This window comes from Ursus maritimus, unplaced genomic scaffold (genome assembly GCF_017311325.1).
Source record: "Ursus maritimus isolate PB19 unplaced genomic scaffold, ASM1731132v1 scaffold_31, whole genome shotgun sequence".
In the NCBI taxonomy this organism is placed as follows: Eukaryota; Metazoa; Chordata; class Mammalia; order Carnivora; family Ursidae; genus Ursus; species Ursus maritimus.
The window spans coordinates 27,793,581-27,811,550 of NW_024425675.1; the positions used below are offsets into that span (position 1 = coordinate 27,793,581).

Here is a 17,970-nt window from a genome sequence, read left to right on the forward strand (position 1 = left end):
AGCCGCATCCAGAGCCAGGCCCTCTCTTCAATTCCATGAAGGCTGAGAGGGTGAAGAAGCTGCAGAAGAAATGCTTGAAGCGAGCAGAGGTTGGTTCATGTGCTTCAAGGAAAGAAGCCATCTCCATAACATAAGAGTGCAAAGTGAGGCAGCCAGTTATCCAGAAGATCTGGCTAAGATAATTATTGAAAGTTGCTACGCTAAACAACAGATTCTCAACGTAGACACAACAGCCTTAGTGCGGAAGAAGTTGTCCTCTAGGACTCTCCCAGCTGGAGAGGAGCAGTCAATGCCTGGCTTCAAAGCTTCAAAGGACAGGCTGACTCTCTTGTTAGGGGCTAATGCAGCTGATGACTTTAAGTTGAAGCCAATGCTCACTGACCATTCTGAAAATCCCAGGAACCTTAAGAATGATGCTAATGTCCTCTACCTGTGCTCTATAAAGGGAAGAACAAAGCCTGGACGACAGCACATCTGCTTACAATATGTTTTACTGAATATTTAAAACTCACTGTTGAGATCTAGTACTCAGGAAGTTTCCTTTCAAAATATGACTGCTCATTGCCAATGCACCTGGTCACCCAAGAACTCTGATCGAGATGAAAATGAAATTAAGATTGTTTTCCTGCCTGCTGTCACAATATCCATTCTGCAGTCCCCGGATCAAGGAGTCATTTCAACTTTCAAGTCTTATTATTTCACAAATACATCCCATAAGGCTGTGGCTGCCAAAGATAGTGATTCCTCTGATGGGTCTGAGCAACGTAAATTAAAAATCTTCTGCAAAGGATTCACCATTCCAGATGCCATTAAGAACATTTCATGATCCATGGGAAGAGATCAAAATATACACATTCACAGGAGTTTTGGAGAAGTTGATTCCAGCCCTCATGGATAACTCTGAGGGGCTCAAGACTTCACTGGAGGAAGTCACTGCAGATGGGGTGGAAACAGCCTGAGACCCAGAATTAGAAGCGGAGCCTGAGGATGGGACTGAACTGCTGTGATCTCATGACCAGACTTGAACATATGAGGAGTTTCTTCTCGTGGAAGAGCAAACAAAGTGGTTTCTTGAGATGGAATCTACTCCTGGTTAAGTTAACAACAGAGGATTTAGAATATTACGTGAACTAAGTTGATAAAGCAGTGGTAGGTTTGAAAAGACGGGCTCTAATTTTGAAAGAAGTTCTACTGTGCGTAAAATGCGATCAAACAGCACCACCTGCTACAGAGAAATCATTCATGAAAGGAAAAGTCAGTCACTGTGGCAGACTTCATCCGTGTCTTATTTTACGGAATTGCCACAGCCACGCCCATCTTCAGCAACCACCCCCGATCAGTCCGCAGTCACCGACATCGAGGGACGACCCCCCCCCACCAGCAGGATTATGACTCACTGAAAGCTCAAATGATGGTTAGCATTTTTTAGCAGTATTTTTAAAATTCAGGTATATATATTGATTTTTTAAGACACTATGCTATATAGCCCCCTTCATAGTCTACAGTACAGTGCAAACGGAACTTTTCTATGCACTGAGAAACAAAAATATTCATTTGACTTGCTTTATTGCCACATTTACTTTATTGTGGTGGTCTGGAACTGAACCTACAAGATCTCTGAGGTATGCCTTTAAGATTATGATACCAAGAATTTGGCTACAAAGGGTGTCTGCTCACAGCATGCTTGCCTCCCAGATAGCTTCCCCAGTTTCTCCCTAGAAGACAACCTGTAGGGAAATTATTAGTGTGCTTTGCTGTTACCCACCCAGGAGAATGGGGGCTACCCAAGGAGCAGAGACTCCCTTAGCTTGGTCTCCCATGTCTGGGGTCCAGCCAGCACTCCAGAGCCCATGAGAGGGATGGTTGTCACAATCTATTTTTTCTTTGAACCATCCACAACTGGATAACTATGTCAGAGGCCAACAATCTTGGAGTGGAAGTCAATAGTGCCATTTCCAGGAATAATAAGCCCCTTATGCTAGAAAAATAAAGAATAACTCATGGTTTATTGCATATTTGGTACATGTCCAACTGCAAGCGATATACTTTCTCATATATGTGAAAATTCTCAAGTCCTCTCTGGAGAAGTGCACAAAAGGGGCTGTTCTAGAGAAAACTCACTCTGCTGTAAGATTCCTCAAAGAGCCAGACTTTCTCATTGATTTTATGCACCTGCCCCCTCCACCTGCATGACACCATGCAGACATCAGAGGCAGGGCAAGGAAGGAGCCTTCTATTTGTTGCAAAGGAATCACTGAGCTGGGGACACAGTGCCACATGGCGTTAAGTGCCACTGAAGTGATGAGCTAGCTGGGTGACGACAGGTATGAGCAATAATACTGTGGCAAAGACACAGACTGGACCTCTTACTCTGTCCAGTCTGGGCACCCACTGGTACATGTATTCCAGGGGCAAAGATAAGGGCTTTCCAGCACAGGCAAAGTGACCGTTTCTTCAAAGTGCCAATTCCTTTGAGTGAATGAATCCAAGATGGAGAAGAGGTGTAGGCTCTGAACCGGTTGGTGGAGGGTGGGGGGAGAGGAAGCAAGGGGGAGAGACCTGGGATCATAGACTTTTAGAAGCTAAAGATTGGATGATCTTTAGGTTTCATGTAGCCCAAAGGTTCCTCACCTTCCACCACTAACAACTCCCTCCATTACTTTTCCTAACCTCCTGTGCTTGGAATGCTCCTCACAAAACAACGGAATCTACCAACTAATCATTCATTTTTCCATGTAAAAGACAGTATTATAAAATGGAGTCGATCTCATTGATTTCATTCTAACCTAAAATAACAAGACATTTGATATGTGCGCAGTCTTTTTGAAAGGCTAGGAAAAGAGTTTGCCATCTGTTTGCATTTGCATGGGGATTGCAGATTGGGAAACATTGTTGCTTATTTCTTGTGCTTCTGACCTATCCCAGGAAGCCAGATATCTCCATTTTAAATTTATATAATTATTTTTTATTTATATGTGGTTGTGAAGCACTCCAGGTTCCACCCTCAGGCTCATAAATGCCATGTGGTTATCCTCTCTCTAGGAGACCCCTCCCTGACTCACCTAAGGCCATCCTCCACAGAAGTGCCAGCAGGGGTGACCCCAGAGCCAGAGAGCACCTCCCTTTCTGGAAAAGGTAGGGATGTTGTAAACTTTTTAAGGACTCCCATTCCCTGCGACCACTCAGGTCCCTGTGAGTCCCCCAGATTCTTGGACCACTGCTGGAGTTCCACGGCCAACTTAAACAACAGAACATACTTTCTTTAAACGTCAAAATTAAATCTTATATTAGCTTAATTTTCTCTTTTAAATCAAAGTTGCTTGATAGCTAGGTTTCAGTTGCACAAAATTAATGATCATTCGAAATCCACTCTTAATATGCCGGATCATTAGCTGTAGATGCACTTCCTTATCAGAACTGGGGAGGATCTGTGGTTTTCCCTGCCTTGCATGTTAGCCCGTCAACACGTCATGGGTGCCAGTGGAAAACAGGACATTCCTGCTTCAGAGACCAAGGACGTTCTACTTACATGGCACATCAGGAAGTGGGACCTGCAGCATGTTTGCCTCAATTCCCTCATCTCTGTGTCCCACAGGGACAACGGGGATGAGCCTACAAGAAGCCTGCAAACCCAGCAGGCTGCTTCATAGCAGAGGAAGCCTGAGTTCAAGATTTACTTATTTTAGAGACAGAGAGTGTGTGCATGTGTGTGGGCGAGCTTGAGTGGGGGAGGGGCAGAGGGAGAGAGAGAATCTCAAGCCGACTCCATGCTCAGCATGGAGCTCAATGATGGGCTCCATCCCAGGACACTGAGATCACGACCTGAGCCAAAATCAAGAGCCGACGCTTAACCAACTGAGGCACCCAGGCGCCCCAAGAAACTGGAGTCTTTTATAACTGGCTGACCATGTCTGCCCTTTGCTCCATAGGGAGGCGCTGTCTCCACCTTCCAAGGCTATATGAGCATCTTCGAAAAGATAGTCCCAAGAGAGGGCTGTCAGCGCCTCTGCTGACGAGGCATGCAGAAACATGAGAGACCCGTGCAGAACTGTCCCCCAACAGTCCCAACTATGATTGCTCTGGTACAGAAGCATTGCACAAAGCTGCCAACATTACGAATTTCCAGGGTTTTAGTTCATCTTCCATCCCAATTTTCTCAGCACCATTCTGATGTTAAGAAAATTTGGAATCTTGGATGATAATATCTTGGGACAATGTGCCCTACATCCTAGGAAAGCCTTAATTTACACTTAACTCCTGATTTTTTGTGTCCTGTTATCCAGTGTGGCTTCCCCCCTCCCCCTTCCTGCCCAGACACAGTCATCCTGCTGCCTTTGGCTGCACTGCTCAGGCACGCCTTCCCTAGAGCATAGCTTCCTAACCGTGGACACGCACAGGGACTTCCCTGGGACTCTGGCAGTCTGGGGAGCGGTCTGGGAATTAGGGCTCTAGAAGCTCCCCCAGGTAATTCTTAGGGAGGCAAAGCTGGGAACCAATGCTGAAGGGAGGATGGCGAGGCCAGAAGGAGGTTTCCTCCTAGTTAGGTAGTCTGTTGACTACAAACCAAGGATACGGTTGAGCACTGGCTACATTTAAGTTTGGGGTAATTCCCAAACCCCTTTGACCCAAGTCACATCTGGTTCACCAACTGATGAGAATAATCAAGGGATGTCTCCCAGCCTTGCCTTCGTGCATCGCACACGATGAAAGTGTGCGGTCAGAATCTCAGGCGTGGGAGTGTAGTCTCCGATGCAGGGTGACATGGCCATGAGCACTAGGGTGGAAAGGCTCTGGGGGAGCTCTGTCTGCAGGGCACCTGGAGTGCTGGCAGGCCAGATCGTGTGAGTACATGTGAGGCACTGACGGGGGAGGAAGGGGCAGGAGGACGTCTGACAGCATAAGCGGCTGGGAGAGCAGCCCCACACAGTGTGGCCAGACAGCCAACGGTGCTGGGGTCCCAGAGGCACTTTGCTCACTCCTTTGCTCCGGGGCTGCAGTTCCTAGGTACGGTATTTATCATACTGGAAGACCCCTCTTTCATGGAAAGAGAATAGTGAAGTTCTTCCACCTTCCACCATGCTTCACAGTTTGGGGGCAGCCGTTTGCCAGGTCGACAGGGAGGGTGAGGGCCTAGACACAAGGCGGGCTCCCCTCCCCCAGATCAGCACAAAACCAGGACCCTTTCTTCAAATACGCTAAGATTCAGTCAGGCTGAACCGCAGGCTTCCCCTTATTTCAGATATCATCTGCGAACATGTAAAAAATAAACGAATATCAGCACCCCAGATGTCTCAGGCAAATATAGTCACACTCGGTTTTTGAGAGCGGGCTCTCGCAGCATCTTAGATGCCTTCTCTAGTACACGAGCCCGATCTACTCAAATCCATGGTGTCTTTAACTTAGGGGCACCATGGTAAACAGCTACAGAGCCTCTCGCATTCTCGAAAGTCCCATGGCCATTCCAGATGCATGAATGCGTTACCCACATAAGGGATTTTCCCAGACAGTCATGGAGGCATGTGCTGGGGGAGGGCTGGCCCATGGTGGACTTCACCAAGTATTAAGTCCACTCTCCTCTGGAGCTGAGCCGAGACACAATTATAAATATTTCTGTTCTCCATATCTTGCACTTTCCTACAGAGCCAGCTTTCACTTCCAAGTCAGACACCACAGTGGCCACAAAGCCCGCTGTTGTGCCAGGCTCCAGGCTGATGCCATCAAAGCCTCCTGCTACAGGAACCACAGGGCCGATCGGTAAAGAACCCTCCCGAGCCCCACCTCAGGCAACAGCAAAGGCCTCGGAACACACTCCCTCTGCCTCACAGGAGACGCCAGGTTAGCACTGGCTTTGCCGGCTTCAGGAGAGGTCAGCAACCCATGGGCCGCTCCTGAGGTGGGGTGGAGACCTGGAGGGAGCTGACTGCACAGCATTATACCCCCCGATCCAAAGTCCAGACAACTCCGTAACCCTCTGCCTGCTGCTCTGTGCCACAGCCTTCCTGCTCTGCCCTCTAACCTCTGTGCTTTGCCCTGGTTCAGCCCAGCTGGAAAAGAAAGTCCATCTCCTGGATGGGACAAGGCTCACCGTATTGACCTGCATGGCAGAGGCTTTGCCAATCTGAATAATATCTGCCTCCTCCCAATATGGGAGGACAGTGGAAGCCTTCTGTATTCTGGAGTCACCATCTGTGGGATGGAAAAGCTCTTGGTAATCCGCATCTCCCATAAAGGCACATCTGATGCTTGTGGCGGGTTTTTCTCTACTGCAATACCATTGGCTGTATTCCCCATGCTGTACCTTTCGTCCAAGTGACTTATTCATTCCACCTCTGGAAGCCTGGGCCTCCCACTCCCCTTCACCCATTTTGCCCATCCCCCCACACTCCTCCCCTCTGGCTGTCATCAGTTTGTTCTCTGTGTTTATGCGTCTGTTTCTGCTTTTGTCTGTTTGTTCGTCTGTTACGTTTTTTAGATTCCACATCTAAGTGAAATCATATGGTATTTGGCTTTCTCTGTTTGACTGATTTCACTTAGCATAATCCACTCTCCGTCCACCCACACCATGTCTTCTTTATCAGCTCATGTCCTGATGGACATCAGGCTGCTTCCGTATCTTGCTCACCGTAAATAATGCTGCTATAAACACAGGGGTGCATGTGTCTTTTCAAATCAGTGTTTTTGTTTTCTTTGGGTAAACACCCAGCAGTAAATTACTGGATCATATAGGTATTTCCATTTTTAATTTTGTGAGGACCCTCCATACTGCTCTCCACAGTGGCTGCACCAGCTTGCACTCCCACCGACACTGCCCGAGGGTCCCTTTTCTCCACCTCCTCCCTAACAATTGTTATTTCTTGTCTTTTTGATTCTAGCTGTTCTCACAGGTGTAAGGTAATATCTCATTGTGGTTTTACATTTGCCTGTCCCGGTGATCAGTGATCTTGAGCACCCTCTCGTGTGCCTGTTGGCCATTTGTATGTCTTCTCTGGAAAAATGGCTGTCGGGTCCTCTGCCCATTTTTAATTGGATTCTTTGCTTTTGTGTGTGTGTGTGTGTGTGTGTGTGTGTGTGTGTGTGTGTGTGTTGAGCTGTATAAGTTCTTTATACATTTTGGATATTAACCCCCTATCAGATATGTCACTTGCAAATATCTTCTCCCATTTAGTAGGTTGCCTTTTTGTTCTGTTGATAGTTTCCTTCACTGCGCAAAAAGGGCACATTTGATTCTTGAGCATGGCCCAGCATCTAAATAAATTACCCTTGTTCTCTGCTAAAGGGAATTTGGTTTTGCCAGCCATCAATCTCTCAAGGCTTTAGGATGGGAGCCAAATTGTCCAAAATTCCTCCTGCTCAATGAGAAATTAGTGCCTTTAGGGCGACAGCAATAACTGAGCTGCAATCTCTCTCTGCAGGTACATATTCGTACAATTCTGGAACCGTGACTGGTACGTATTTCTTTTTCTTGTCCTAGCAGTGTTTATGCCCAGGGGACCTCAGTCTCAGGGGGGTGGGACAGTCCTGGCTCATGCGTGCTGCCCCAGCCTGGCCACCAGCAGCATCCCCCTCCCCTCTCAAGAGTGTCTCAGTTTAGGCAGCTAGTTATAGGATCACCCTACTTACAGGATTCTAACATGACTGCTTATCTCACTACCGGTAGCTCCTCACTGTCAGGCCACTGATGTGGGAACCAGAGAGCTGACACATCACAAGACAGCCTCCTTCCACTAAGCCCAGCTACACTTCCGTCCAGGACTTAGCAGAAAACCACAAGTGTGTACTGCTGTCATTACAACGATGCCATAAGCTGCATTAATCTTTTACAGGGTGTTAGCACGACGCACTTTATAGCAAGACTGCTCAAATTTCTCAATATAAAAGGCTTCTTTTTACAGAACACACACACAACTTTAAGGCTAGGAGAGAAAGTGAATGACCCAGTGACTGTGAGGAGGGGAGTGGAAAGTGTTCGCAAGAATTAAAGAAAGAGAGGAAGGGAGGGGAGGAGAGAGGAAGAAAAGAGCAAGAAGGGAGAGAAAAAGGCGATCATAAAGAACCTAAGACTTTTGTCTGACAAGTTTTCAATAAGCCAAAAAAAAAAAAAAAACCCACCACCGTAACGTGGTACAGACAAAAATTATTTCTGTTTTCTATTTACAAGTTTTCCTACTGGAGAATGACTCATTTTTGTGGCTATATTTTATCTGCACCAAGTGTCATCTAGGGGCACCTGGGTGGCTCAGTCAGTTAAGCATCCGACTCTTCATTTCAGCTCAGGTCATAATCACAGGATCATGAGCTCAAGCCCTGCATCACCCCCCATCACCCTGCATAGGCTCCATGCTTAGCGGGGTGTCTGCTTCTCTGTCTCTCCCTCTGCTCCTCCCCCCGCTCCCACTCATTCTCTCTCTCAAATAAAAAAGTTAATTAATTAGTTAATTATATTTTCTAAAAAGTGTCATCTAGGGAAAAAAAACAAGTGAGGGATGCCTGGGTGGCTCAGTCAGTTAAGCATCCAACTCTTTCAGCTCAGGTCATGATCTCAGGGTGGTGGGATTGAGCCCCAAGTCAGGCTCTGTGCTGAGCTGAGCTGTGCTGAGATTCTCTCCCTCTCCCTCTCCCTCTGCACCGCAGCGGCCCCCTCCCAGCATGTGCGTGTGCACACACGCTCTCTTAAAAAAAAAAAAAAGGAAAAGAAAAGAAAAGAAAAGAAAAGAAAAGAAAAGAAAAGAAAAGAAAAGAAAAGCCAACCAAGTAGGTTTGGTCATTTCAGCAGCTAGTTGATTAGAATGGTTTTTAAAATGATCAGAACGTATATGCAAAGGCAGGACATTTTTTTTAAAAGCCCCTCGGGAGAGTATTTTCACTGAGAAACTGTGGGATTTAATGACAAGGACACTGAAACAAAAATGTTTATCACTTAAGAGGCAACCAGTAAAAAAAAGTAGCCAACCTAATCTTTCTGCTGATGTCACATATTACATTAACCTTTCTACAAAGCTTCACATTTTTTACTCACTTTTTTGAATTGGTAATATTTGCACAGAGTTTAAAAATTACAAATTACAAAAAGACATAGAGCAAAAAGCCCCATCTCAGACTCAAAATCCCCTTGCAGGAAGAAAGCAACTCCTGCTACCAGATTTCTGTGTATCCTTTCAGAGAGTCAACCTGTAAATAGCTCACGGAGGTTACATGATGCTAGACAGGTATTGTATTTTCACTGTTTTGCACCTTGTTCATTTTCACCTACTGGTATCTCTTGGAAATCCTTTCATATCAATACACTAAAACCATTTCATTCTTTAAAACAGCTACAAAATATCCTACCATATGGATTTGCCACAATTTATGTAGCCAACCCCCTATTTGGACATGTGACTATTTACATTCTTTGACTACGTTACAAACAGTAATTAATTGGAAAACCTTCTATCATTTTGCTGTGGGCAAGTATATCTGTAGGATAAAATCCTACACATAAGATCCAGGAGGCCATGTTTTCTATGTAGATTTTCAAACAACTACTTTATTACGGGATATCATCTTATAATGTATTTTTCCAGCTCATGACTTTCACTAGATTAAAATATCAGAAACTCTCTCCCAAATTCTGAAGTATAATGTAATAAACATTTACTCGACATCTGCAATAGGCAAAGACAGCTCCGTGCAAGAAACTGCGGGAATACAGAGATTTAAAAAAAAAACAAAAACAAAAAACTTCAAATCTTTCCTGCTATGTGAATAAGATTTCCTTCTTCCAGGGGGCTTCAAGACAAACACGTTAGCTCCTAACTTACAAGCCAGATCAAGTAATTATTAGCAAAGGAATAAAAAAATAAAGATGAGTTATATTTCATTAGGTGTTATTTAAGTTTTATCGACGAAGAAGGTGTAAACTGAAATTAAAATCATGCTGGTTTTCTAAAGACAGAAGGGGGAATGAACCATGAGAGACTATGGACTCTGGGAAACAAACTGAGGACTTCAGAGGGGAGGGGGGTGAGGGGTGGGGGATTGGGACAGGCCGGTGATGGGTAGTAAGGAGGGCACATATTGCATGGTGCACTGGGTGTTATACGCAAGTAATGAATCAGGGAACACTGCATCAAAAACTAGGGATGTACTATATGGTGACTAACATAACATAATAAAAAATTATTATAAAAAAAAATTAAAAAAAAAAAATAAAGACACTTAGTGATGGTGCCTGTCAAGTATGTCGTATACAGTCCCAGCCACCTGAGACCCCAGAGTTTGCCCCCGTCAGATACAAGCAGCAGAGATACCTGCCGGCTCCTTGGGCATCCGTAGGTGTTGCTATTTCTGCATGAATGAGCAATGAGTTGACCATGTCTATACGCAAATATAGATGCTTTACCATAGTAATCTCTCAGCAAATGTTAATTAACTCAATAGTTTCATCAGCCCATTGATAACTAGCAATAATCATACTTTTTAAAATAAGTTAAAGATTATCAGAACTTTTAAAAGTTTTTTTTTAGCTTAACAGAAAATGGTAAATAGATGCTCAATCAAAAGTAAATGAGCGAGCAGACAGAATGTCAGTTTGAGGACTTCAACATTTTAATAAATGTTTAGGAAATGTGATTCATCATTTCATTGTCTTAAATATCTACAGGCTCACTTGGCAGCCTTTTTTTTTTAAGATTTTATTTATTTTAGAGAGAGAGAGCACAAGGAGGGGGAGGAACAGATGGGGGAGGGAGAGGGACAGAATCCCAAGCAGACTCTGGGCTGAGTGCAGAGCCCTATACAGGGCTCAGTCTCATGACCCTTAGATCACGACCTGAGCCGAAACCAAGAGTCAGATGCTTAACCAATTGAGCCACCCAGGCACCCCTTGGCAGCCCTTTTAATCAATAATTTCATCCAGTTATTTCAATATCCTCTATCTGGTCTTTAACTAGGGCTACTCCTGAGGACTCCTAATTGTAAGGTAAAAAGCCAGGATGTCACCTATGGCAGTGTTTACATTGCCAGGTTCATTAGGACACTAGGAGGGAAGAATTAATTCTTCAAACTATGTTATAATTCTCGTCTTTCATATCTGAAACAAATCTGCTGCAGTTGATATGCTCAGTCTTTAATAGGAGCTAGCTCTATATTACATCGTTCATCTGTTATTCAATATAGATTGAGTTCTAACTCTGGGCCAGGTTGGTCCTAAGTTGCAATGAAATGCAGATTTCTCACTGAGAAGCAAATGGCATGTCAAATGTACTTTAACTTATGAACTGTGAATGGTTTAGTTCAATCGATTAGGTATTTATTGAGTACCTACTCTGAACCCAACACTTACTATGTGCTTAGTGCAGTAAGAGACAGAAGAGACACACTGCCCAGGAATAATGATATTCTTACTTCAAAGCTGCCTTCATCAGATGCGGGCACACCAGCACTCGGAAACAGCACTCCCTGGCTGACCTAGTTTGCAGGTACTGCTAAGGAATGGTGACCCCACCCTCCACCATGTTCTCAGAGGACCTTTTCATCATCCACACTGAACAGTGGCCACTGGTTGCCTCAGCCACCCTCTTTGCTTTGAACCCAACACTCACTTCAGGTTGAAGTCAAAGTGGGCAGCTACAGGCCGTTCTCAGCCTCCTGAGCAATAATTCCATTTGTTCTCCTACCTCCCCCCAGACTTGAACCTTCCTCTATTCTCGTCTGGCTCACCAAATCTCTCTCCCTTCCTTTTTCTCCCACCCATGCATCCTCTAGGAAACGGTTACAAAAGGGTGGGGAACTTGCCAGTTGATTTGTTTACCTAGCAACTTAGTGATTTGGTTTCAATTTCTTTACTCAGTTTGCCTGCATACAATCGAGGAAGAGGCCAAGGGTAGGAGTTTGTCCCTGTATTCAAAGTGCTCTGTCACATCATTGGCTCAGGAACCCTCCTCTCTCTGGAGCTGGGAGCCTGCAGGCTCGACTCTCATTCAGAGGAACCAGGAAGAGGCATTATGAAAGCAAAACTACAGTTGACATCAACTAGCCTTTTCCAATAAATCCCTCCAGGGACAGTAAATGCATGCCGAGTTGATTAGTAAAGGGAGGAAATAGTTTACTCTAGGGCACACCATCCCTTAGGAAGTATTTCTGGTTGTTAGTCGTAAGGATGATAAGTCCGAAAACTCAAAACAGTTTTCACTCATTTGCCATGCTTCCTTGTTGTTTCCTTTGGGACTTTTCTTGTTTGTATTTACTTAGGCATGGGTGGTTTTGTTTTGACAACTGTACTGTTTCTTCTGATGACAGTAGCATTTCAAAAATATTGGGGAAAAAGCAATATTCTTTCAAAAGAAAGTAAAGATTATCCACAAGCCCACCAGTACTTAATACTCTGGTACCCACTCTTCAAGGTCGTCCTGCACCTATGGACACGCACACGGCTTACTGGGGATTATTTTTCAGTTCATTTTTACCTCAGCCAGGTTTTTTTTTTCACTTAAGATATTGGAGACATCTTTCCGTGTTAATAAATATAGATCCATTTCTTAATTTTTTAAAGCTGGATGATAGTCCAATGTATGGGTATAGAACAGTTTAATTAATTTTTTACTAATAGATTGAGATTAACATTTAAAAATTTGTTTTAAACAATACTTCAGTGAATATGCCTGGATGTATTTGTCCATTTCCTTGGAATCAATTCCTGGAAATGGGACTAGAGTCAACAGGTGTGTTCTTCTCTAAAGCCGTTGTTTTATGTTGCCAACTGCCCTTGAGAAAAACTGTACCATTTACACGCGTACCCGGCAGAGAATCTGGATGTTTCCTCATATTTCTCTGTTTTTCGATAGAGTTGTATTTCGAAGGCCAAGATGGGAGATGTGTCCTGTACACGAGGTCGTGTGCTGCTTGTAGAGGCACAGGTCCAAACAGCTGAACAGTCTGGGAGATGTGACTCGTGGTCCCCAGTCAGACCCCCGGCCCCCCAGATGTTTAGGGCTGTTATCCTTCACGTAGGGCAGGTAGGTGTTTTTTTGCAGGGAGATTTTACAATATGGAGGTAAACGGGCCAACTCTGCCTGGAGCTTATTACTGATGCAAGTGTTTTTAAAATAGTCAGGTTCACTGTGCCCTCGGGCTGAGCCCTCTGGCTTCCCCAGAGAGATCCCGCNCTTCCTATCCTGTCTAATAAATCTCAAATGCTCTGGGGCTGCTGGCCTCCTCCCCGCAAGTGCTCCCACTGCTCCAGGCTGTTCCTTCCAAGGCAGCCCAAACAGGATCTTTCCCTTCTCCTAAGCCATGGACTTACTCTCCTCTTACCCGTAACAACTTTTCCAACACCTCCTCTCTCTCCTTACCACTCTTCCTCCGCCATAAAAAGTTGCCAATAAAAAAACAATAATGGGGGCACATGGATTAAACGGTTAAGCCTCCGACTCTTGATCTCAGCTCAGGTCTTGATCTCAGGGTCCTGAGTTCAAGCCCCACCTTGGGCTCCATGCTGGGCGTGGAGCCTACTTTGAAAAAAAAAAAAAGATGAAATTGGAAGAAACATGCTATTGTTTCTAAATCGGGGTTCTGTGAAGTTGAAGAAAAGGGGGAGGTGGTCCCAGAGACAACTGAGGAGAACTCTCGCCCTAGTTTCTGACTTTGGATTTAGCAGCAGACATGGCTTCTCTCCGCATACTCCCACCCCAGCCTTCTCCTCTCCTCCCATCACCGAGTCACCCTGACGAGGAGGGATGGATTAGGAGCCGGGGATGTGGGACGACGTGAAAGGGGATGGTTTGAGCTGACAGTACTGGTGGGGAAAGAACGTACTTTCTGCCCAGAAGTAGAGCAGATGGGACTGCTCCAGAATTGCTGGTGACAGTAAGCTGGCTGGGAAGGCATTTGGATCTCTCTGCAGGACCGTCAACTGTGAAGAGTTTCCAGATTCTTAGACATGAACCCCCTGCCAGGACTCTCCGCCTGACAGCTGCGTTCTGTTTTCTTACAGCGGCGATCTTCACACCTGTCGCTGTGCTCAGTGTCATGTGTGTGGTACTTCTTCTGGTCTGTTACCAAAAATCGAGGTGAGTAGAAAAGGGCTGCATCATCATGATTCCGCCGCCCCCTCAAAGCAAGACCCCCTGTCCTGGCTATGGAGGCAGGCTCTCAGGTTCACCCAGTCCCGTCCTGACCAAACGGACAGCCTGCCCTGGGAGGCCCTCCACAGGCCACCCGTCGGAGACGTAGCAGCCAGAGCCTAACTGGTAACAAGGGGCTGCTTTACAACAAGGAAAGAAAAGAATGAACGAAGTTTTCTTTCCTTTTCAGAAGGAAAGAACCTACCCAATAACCAATTTGATGGATACGCAATTGCTGCGATACAATCATGAATATATTTTCTTGAACGTTCTCATTAAATATAGGGATGCTTTCTTATTTACGTGCTCATTTATGTCGGCCTGACTTTTGTATTTCTGATAGTCGAAATTCTTATTTCAGCATTGGTGACCAGAAGTCCGTTTCTGCCACTTGCTGAAATTTCAGTTTTTATTATTTTTCTAATCTCGAGGCATTTTTATCATTTTCATTAAAGCCTCAACTGGCATATTAGCCTTAATTTCATACTTCTATCAATTAGAAGCCAGTAACCAGCATTCTGTGTTGATAGGGCTGTTTTGGATCTTTCCTCAGCATCATACAATGACAGTAGAAATCAGATTTGTTGAAACAAAACTTTTAGTTGTTAGTCATAAAGAATTCTTTTCTAAATATATCAGTATAAGGATGACACCATCCTTCAAGCCTCACTTTGGCAAAATGAATTCCATGAAATGCTACTGTGAGGCCGAAATGAAAGTCATCTAAAAATTCACATCCATCTTCAAAAGCTGTTAATACCTTCCCAACCAAAAGAAATGTGATAAACCTCATGGATCGTTTAGAAACAAACACACTAAGGTTGAGATGTGACTCGAAAATCTGTCAAAACAATCCCCAAAATGCTAAAATATTGGCAAAATAAAAAAGGACTTTTAAAAGGACTTTCAAAGTGTCGCTATAACTAAATTTCCACATGAGATGTTATATTTGGAGTTATATTCTTAAGAGATTATAAGGACTATATTCATTGACTTAAAAAATGTACACAATCTTTTTTTAAGAATAAGACTTTAAAAATAGGATCTTACAAGAATTCGTAAATTTGGTGTATATGACCAATAAATATGCCGATAAGATGAAACTATCAGTATTCCCTGACTATAGTAAAGAAATATTGATAAATAAATCTTTATATTTATGCACGGGGTGCATATATCTTAAGACTTATTAACCTGAAAAGCATAACTACTTGGTCATTTGGTGAATCAATTCTTTGTTGTAAACTTATTTTTTACAAATGAGTTATTAGGTAGGTATGTCATTCAACAAACTGGCTTTCAGCATTATTTTCAGTACATCGGCCTAGAGTCCTGATTTTTTTTTTTATGATTTTTTATTATATTATGTTAGTCACCATACAGTACATCCCCGGTTTCCCATGTAAGGCTCGATGATTCATTAGTTGTGTATAACACCCAGTGCACCATGCAATATGTGCCCTCCTTACTACCCATCACCGGTCTATCCCATTCCCCCACCCCCTAGAGTCCTGATTTATAGTTTAGCTCACTCCAAGGAGCTCAAAGCGCTTATGTACTTGACAATTGAAGTGTGGCTGACATATAATATCCTATTAGTTTCAGGTGTGCGTCATACTGATTCAGCATTTTCTGCATTCTGAAATGACCATGACAAGTCTAGTTCCTACCCGACTCCAAAGTTACTACGATCGATTCTATTCCCTGCGCTGTACATTACATCCCCGTGATTTATTTATTTTGTAACTGCAAGTTCGTACCTCTGAATCCCCTTCCCCTATTTCACCTGCCCCCCAGCCCGTCCCCTGTAGCAATCACCAGTGTGTTCTCTGTATCCAAACGCCTGTTTTGTTTGCTCATTTTTGGTTTTTAGATTCTACAAATGAGTGAGATCCTATGGTATTTGTCTTTCTCTGACTTATTTCACTTAGCACTATGCCCTCTAGGGCCATCCATGTTGTTGCAAATGGCAAGATCTCATTATTTTTTATGGCCGAGTAATACTCTATTGTGAATCCACTCATCTATCGAGGGACACCTGGGTTGCTTCCGTCTCTTGGCTGGTGTAGATAATACTGCAGAGAAAGTGCAGCTATCTCTTCGAATTGGTGTCTTTGTTTTCTTTGGATTCTAAGTGTTTACTTTGAAATGTCCTTAAAGAGTTGCCTATCCTCAAGAGGTAGATGACATCGTCCATGGAAGAAATTGCTGACCCAGGTACTCAGGGCCTAAAAACCCATGCTGTTCAATGACAGGGAGTCATGTGGAATTAAGATGTTCTGCCTCCCCCACTCTTGGTTACTCAGGAAATGGTTAATATCTTTGTTTCTTTAAACACACACCAAGTACCAAGAACTGTTTTGAAAGCTTTAGGAATAGTATATCATTTTTATCAAGATGGTCATGTCTGGCTTAGCCAGGCTCCCAGTTACTCTCTCCTTTTTGCTCCTGCCATTTGAACCACTGCTTTTTAGCAGAGGTTTGGAGACGAGGGGGTAAGCTGCTCCAACAGCACTGGTGACTCTTTGGGGGATGAGCGGCTTAAAACACCAAAGTAGGATGTAAATACGAGCCACGAACGGAGGTAAGCTAGGCTTTCCCCATCTGAGTGCTCAGCAGGAGGTTCACTCAAGCTGAGGGCAGGAGGTTCACTCAAGCTGAGGGCGACCCTCTCCTCTTTCCAAAACCTGTGAATGATCTGCTTTACAGGCAAACTTTGCAGACACCCAGTGTTGAAATGGAACACATGGAAGTGATGCCAATGACCAGGGGAACCGACAGCAGAGAGGACGACGCAGAAAACCACCCACATGACCTCGGACACTCCAGGGGGAGACTGAGGGCAGCAGAGGGTGGAGCGAAGGCGCCAACCCTGCCCTAGCTGAAGAGGACCTGGAAACGACTCAAGGAGTTGGGCGCCAGGAAAGAGCCCATCAGGATGATAAAACAGACGTCTTGGCATCATTTTATCGACGGCACCCAGCCAAGACACCTCCTAGGCTCTCCAGTCTCCGGATGGATGCTCGGCACCTGCCCTGCCCGGCCTCTTCCCCAGGTGTAGGGCTGACTTCCCCAGATCCCAGCAGTTGAAGCTTTCCTAGGAGTAGCTGAAGGCCTCGGCTTTCCTTTTATTTCGTTGTGACATTTATTTGGGATAGCTTAGCAGCTTGACCATTCCACCCCTCACCCTGACTTGCAGTTTACAGAGAAAAGAAGTACACCTGAGACTCTAAGACACTTACGAGTCTCCTGCTGGCTTAAGACATGTCTACAAGGATGACAACAGCGTTGCAGCTCCACAACGCTGTCCCTGTACTAAGGTACTCTGCAGGCACTGAAAGGGAGCAAAGACGTACTGTGCCCACGAATCCATTTGATTTAAGGATTCACAAAGAAGGCAACTGAACTCAGTGACATTTTCCATGTATATGCATTTCTATTTATACTCCTGTCTATAATATCTACATATTTTATATAACTGTTATTTTGAGATTATGCCTTGTATAAACAAAATGTCTATTTTCAATACAAAAAAAATGCACTGAAAGAATCACTGAGAAGAAATGCACCACAAATAAAAAAGAGGAGAAAGAGCGGGAATGCAGAGTCCCAATGGTTGAGCTTCGCTTTTCTTTCTAAGAGGAGAAAAGAAACCTTGCCTAAAGCTGGATCAGATCACAGTTTTGGAGAATCTCTGATAAGATTTCCATGTGCGAAGTAACAAGTGGCAGGTTATGGCCCAGGTGTGCCTGACACACACACTCTTTCCCCGCATTGTTCTCCTTTTTTAAAAATAACATGTATTTATAAAATCAGGGGCCTCATCCCACCTCCTCATTTTATAGATGAGAAAACTGAGGTCTACAGA

At 44.4% G+C, this 17,970-nt stretch overlaps 1 protein-coding gene across 1 annotated transcript in view; it reads left to right on the forward strand.

Moving 5' to 3' along the window:
* The window catches only part of IL15RA (interleukin 15 receptor subunit alpha), a 48,848-nt gene extending 31,153 nt beyond the window's left edge, over positions 1–17,695 (forward strand). Inside the window, 5 exon segments of the mRNA XM_040645459.1 lie at positions 3,043–3,135; positions 5,641–5,835; positions 7,413–7,445; positions 13,973–14,048; positions 16,812–17,695. Coding sequence (XP_040501393.1) covers positions 3,043–3,135; positions 5,641–5,835; positions 7,413–7,445; positions 13,973–14,048; positions 16,812–16,983 — 569 coding nt within the window. The 3' untranslated portion in view covers positions 16,984–17,695.
* The last annotated feature ends 275 nt before the right edge of the window (positions 17,696–17,970 follow it).